This window comes from the organism of the source record quoted next, unplaced genomic scaffold (assembly GCF_019419815.1).
Source record: "Pyrus x bretschneideri cultivar Hongxiangsu unplaced genomic scaffold, Pyrus_bretschneideri_v1 Contig29, whole genome shotgun sequence".
Classification (NCBI taxonomy): Eukaryota; Viridiplantae; Streptophyta; class Magnoliopsida; order Rosales; family Rosaceae; genus Pyrus; species Pyrus x bretschneideri.
Window position 1 is genome coordinate 566,259 of NW_025999601.1, and position 4,415 is coordinate 570,673.

Here is a 4,415-nt window from a genome sequence, read left to right on the forward strand (position 1 = left end):
CTGAACCAACTTCAAATACTCTGCACAGCTGAACCGATTTTTTTTTTGTCAATGAAATCACGACAATAATCAAATAACTTAACAATGATCGATTTGGATGAATTCTTAATGACAACTTGATAGGATCCAACACTGCCAAAGTGGAAAGTAAGGGAAAATGCAGGATATTAAGAAATTAAACAACAATTTTCTTTATTCATGCTTTCTAGATGCGGATAAAACATTTATAGAATTAAACGAGTGTGTGTTTGCAAATATGATATTGACCACATGTTGAAAGGTATATTTGCTCGCAATCACAACGATATCGACAATATATCTACCGCATATCGATAGAATGTCCGCATCTTCACAAATGTACAACGTAGAAAAACTTGTTACCTAAAGCATTATGACTTGTACAAAATTAGGCTGGACTTGGGCCTTAAATATCTGGACCCGAGGAAAGCCCACTGGGCTTATTTGACATCTTCCACACTCTAAACAAAGTTCGGGGCGTTAGGGTTTACCATTTGGCGGGAAAGTGGACTTCAGACGATAGAAGAAAGCTTCTGAGCTTCTCAGAGTAAAAATGGCGAACAAGCTCATCAACCAGATGGGCCTCCCCAAATCCATCGCCAACGTTTTCACCGCTCGTAACATCACCACCGCCAAGGTATCATTCAATCGAAATTTCCCAAAAAAATTAAAATTTTAATTACTTTCTGAAATTTTCAAATTTTGGGGGTTTAAATATGAATTTCAGGAAGCTCTGTCATTAACCGAATTTGAATTAATGGAGGTATTGGATGTGAATTTGGCAGAAGTCACGTCTGCGATAGCCCGCATCAGTGAAATCACATGTCCTCCCTATCAAACCGTGATCCTCAAAACCCTTATTTTTTATTTTTTTTAAAATTTTTTCTATAGAAATATTTGAAATTTTTCTTTCTTTGGGTGTGTTTCTGATATGCTGTGGTTTTATCTGTGTTTGATTAGGTGCTAAGTCTAATGGAGCAACAGGTTCAGAAGGAACACAATGGTGGTCACCTTTCGACGCGCCTCAAAGGCCTAGACGATGCCTTGTGTGGTGGCATTCCATTTGGGGTTTTGACAGAGTTGGTTGGTCCGGCTGGCATTGGCAAAACACAGGTATAGTTCTAATTCTTTCGCCACTCTGATCGTCATATATCATAATCCTGATTTATATTTACGTGCAACTAAGTATCCGTTTGAATGATTATTTCAATTGCAGTTCTGTCTGAAGCTTGCATTGTTGGCTTCGTTGCCAGAAGCTTATGGAGGTTTAGATGGTCGGGTAATATACATCGATGTAGAATCCAAATTTAGTTCAAGAAGGTAATAAACTGAAGATCTATAAAATATCAATTATCGGCTGTTTTGTGTCAAAAAATTTCCTTACTATATTTGTTACAGATGGGAGATTTTACCTTGACTTATTAATATTAGGATGATAGAAATTGGATCAAAGAGTTTCCCAGAAATATTTCACAAGAAAGGAATGGCACAAGAGGTATTCCTATGGGAAATGATTGCACTCTCTAGAAGATTTTTAGTGAATATCATATGCTTGGTTAATGAAATATTATCCTCTATTTGCATGGTAGATGGCTGGTAGGATTCTTGTTATGCGGCCGACATCACTTTCTGAGTTCACTGAGAGGTATTATTCGAAACAAAATTTGTTTTTTGTTATCCCTAGTGAGAACATTAATCCTGGTGTACAGGGAACTCGGTTGTCCACAAGCATTGACAAAATGTGCCGTGGACTTTTGAGATACAACTAAATGATTGAAAATGAATGTCAGACTATGCCAACTTGTTAAGATGATTTTCATTCCAGTTTGCAACAACTCAAGATCTCACTCCTTCAAAACCATGTGAAGTTGCTCATTATTGATAGCATGGCTGCTCTTGTTGCAGGGTAAGTTCAAATATTCTACGATGCTTGTAACCTGTTCTGGATATAGTCGTTTATGATTAGGCCATTTTCAAATGATTTCCATTTATGACTTTGTTTTAGGATAAGAAATAGTACTTGGGATGCTAAACCCTGTTGTGCCAGGCCCATGTCTCAATAGAATTTAGAATTTCTGAACAGATAAAATAAAATTTACCTTCGTTACAAGCTGTTTATATCTAGTTTTCAAATTTTGGTTCGTGAATTTATAAAATATGGTCTGTTTTCCTTTATCCCTATGTCTTGGTTTAGCTATATAATCCTTTGTTTTTTCATTATTCCGTGTACATTTACGTAACATGCCTTCGAATAGAATAGTCGTGCTTTATCCAGTTTGCTTTAATTCATAAGAAATGTTGATATTTGTCCAGGGAACAGGGGCAGGGAGCACCTAAGCAGCATCTACTGGGTTGGCATATTTCCTTTATTAAGTGGGAATCCTAGACTGTTGGAACTTTATTGGTGTTGATGATTGTGTTTTTTATTTTCGGGATTAAGCTCCTTCATTTCCTTAACATATCTAGGTCACTTGCTGAATTTTCACGAATCCCTATTGTTGTTACGAACCAAGTGAGATCTCAAATTCGTGATGAAGCCTGCCAGTATTCTTTTCAAGGTGGGATAGTTTGGTCAAATTGTGAGATTCATCATATGAATTATGAATGTAATATATCTTACTCTGCAGTGCAGAACAGGGAAAAAGCATTACATGAACATACAGAATATGATTCTCATCTTGTTGCTGCTTTGGGGATTCACTGGGCTCATGCTGTGACCATACGTCTTGTGCTTGATTCTAAATCTGGTTTGTAGGCATGGACTTCAAAACGATTATACTGTCATGAAACCGCCTGTTTCTCCTTAGTTGTATATGAACATGCTTTTCCTTTTGATGCATGTTATTCATATGTTGCATATCCATCGTTGGAACTAGGATATGTTTCAAATCCATTTTTAAGATATGAGTGTGTGTGCCTTGCCTTCTCCTTAATATCTTCACAAATCAGTCAGAAGATTGACAGTAAGTAAAACCTCTTCCTTCATTTTAATTGTTCTGTATTAGCATTTAGCAACATCCTTATAGGCATCTTTCTGAAACCGGAATTCTTACCACACATTATTGGAATTGAATGGTGATAACATTTTATGGTTCTGAAGATTTACAAGATATGCCTAGAGACAGCCAAATTGTAATGATTTTTAATGAGATGGCTGCAATGATGACACTTCTTGAAATCCAGAATCGTTATTTCCCTTATTCCTGATTCTGACTCCACATTCTCGTTTCCTCTTGTAGGGAAGAGGTTCATAAAGCTAGCAAAGTCTCCAATATCACCCCCTCTGGCCTTCGCGTTCAACATAACATCATCTGGAATCTCATTGCTAAGCGATGGTGGAATAGAACTGACAGGACCAGAGATAAACACAATTCATTGCCAAGGTTTGTCACTGAGACTCTTGTATTAAGGCAATTTATCAACAGCATAGAGAGTGGAGTACTTAGTGCGTGGTATGTGTCATTTAGTAATTTTTTGTTTATGTGATATCCCACTGGAAAAACCGCTTTGACAACTGAGGAACTAATATGAGTTCACTTGGCATAGTTGCTCTCACCTGCATGATTGTGGAAATCGCCTTCTCACTATATGTTTTAGAAAATCGGTTTCCATATTTCAAGATGTTTCTGCTGTCCACCTGCATGGTTATGGAAAATGTCTTCTCGAGCTTGTTTAGGAGTTTTCTTCTTTAGAGTGGAAGTCTTATTTTGTAGTGACACAAATGCAGGACACAGCGACGTAATTAATTTTGACGGGAAAAGGTTTCAGTGATCAATCTGAAGGAAAGCAGCATAAATGTGTAGGAATTTGCAAGAAATTCAATACAATGGTAGAAAAAAATATGTGCCTCAGGTCAGGTTACAAACTCAATATGCATCACTTCTCCATGCACAAAGCTAACCATCAAGGCAAGATCAACCGAGATTTAAAACTTGCTGAGGGCCCTTTTTTCTCATAGCAGGTTTAGAGTTTTGTGTTTATCTTCTGTGTTTTGTACTCCTTTCATGGGCAGGGTGTATAATCCGTTTGATGTGAAGTTGTTGACGGTGAATGTTCGTTGGCGGGTTTCTTGTGTATTTGCCAGTATATACAAACTCATATTATTCATCATCTTCTGGAGTACAATGTGTTATCTTTATCTTTTCTTAATCAACGGGGAGCGAGGAACCAAACTTACAGACAGCTTCCAACATTTGGGAAGTTACCGTTAGACTAAGAGCTAGTCGGTGTACAAGGAAGTCCGGTAGAGCAAAACCCACTGGTCGGAATACGAGTTGTAACTTCAAATGAGACTGACCGGCAGTATAATACAACAGACTCTGCATCATGCAGGTCCTGCTGTGGGCCTGTGAAGTTGAGTCCATTTAATCTTTTTGCCCATGTGAAGTAGGTAAGCC

The 4,415-nt window shown here is 37.6% G+C and overlaps 1 protein-coding gene across 6 annotated transcripts; it reads left to right on the forward strand.

Moving 5' to 3' along the window:
* Window positions 1–515: 515 nt before the first annotated feature.
* On the forward strand, window positions 516–4,190 carry LOC103945645 (DNA repair protein RAD51 homolog 2). Of its 6 annotated transcripts, XM_009354151.3 has the most exons (12): window positions 529–655; window positions 746–859; window positions 979–1,131; window positions 1,235–1,338; window positions 1,450–1,513; window positions 1,608–1,663; window positions 1,844–1,924; window positions 2,332–2,391; window positions 2,485–2,576; window positions 2,646–2,765; window positions 3,258–3,401; window positions 3,746–4,190. In XM_009354151.3, the coding sequence occupies exons 1-12, from the start codon at window positions 572–574 to the stop codon at window positions 3,787–3,789; spliced, it is 1,116 nt and encodes a 371-aa protein (XP_009352426.1). In that variant the 5' UTR covers window positions 529–571; the 3' UTR covers window positions 3,790–4,190. The 6 variants fall into 6 exon arrangements, 5 of the variants coding, with proteins under 5 accessions (XP_048444723.1, XP_048444726.1, XP_009352426.1 ...); XM_048588766.1 differs by having other exon boundaries at window positions 516–655; window positions 2,485–2,765; XM_048588769.1 differs by having other exon boundaries at window positions 518–655; window positions 804–859; window positions 2,485–2,765.
* The last annotated feature ends 225 nt before the right edge of the window (window positions 4,191–4,415 follow it).

Bases quoted from the DNA above. Each gene is read 5' to 3' on its own strand.
- LOC103945645 (XM_048588766.1), top strand. From the start codon at position 572: ATGGCGAACAAGCTCATCAACCAGATGGGCCTCCCCAAATCCATCGCC. The intron at 2,766-3,257 runs GTTTGTAGGCAT...TTCCTCTTGTAG, and splicing joins TGTGCTTGATTCTAAATCTG to GGAAGAGGTTCATAAAGCTA. The intron at 3,402-3,745 runs GTTTGTCACTGA...ACACAAATGCAG, and splicing joins AAACACAATTCATTGCCAAG to GACACAGCGACGTAATTAAT.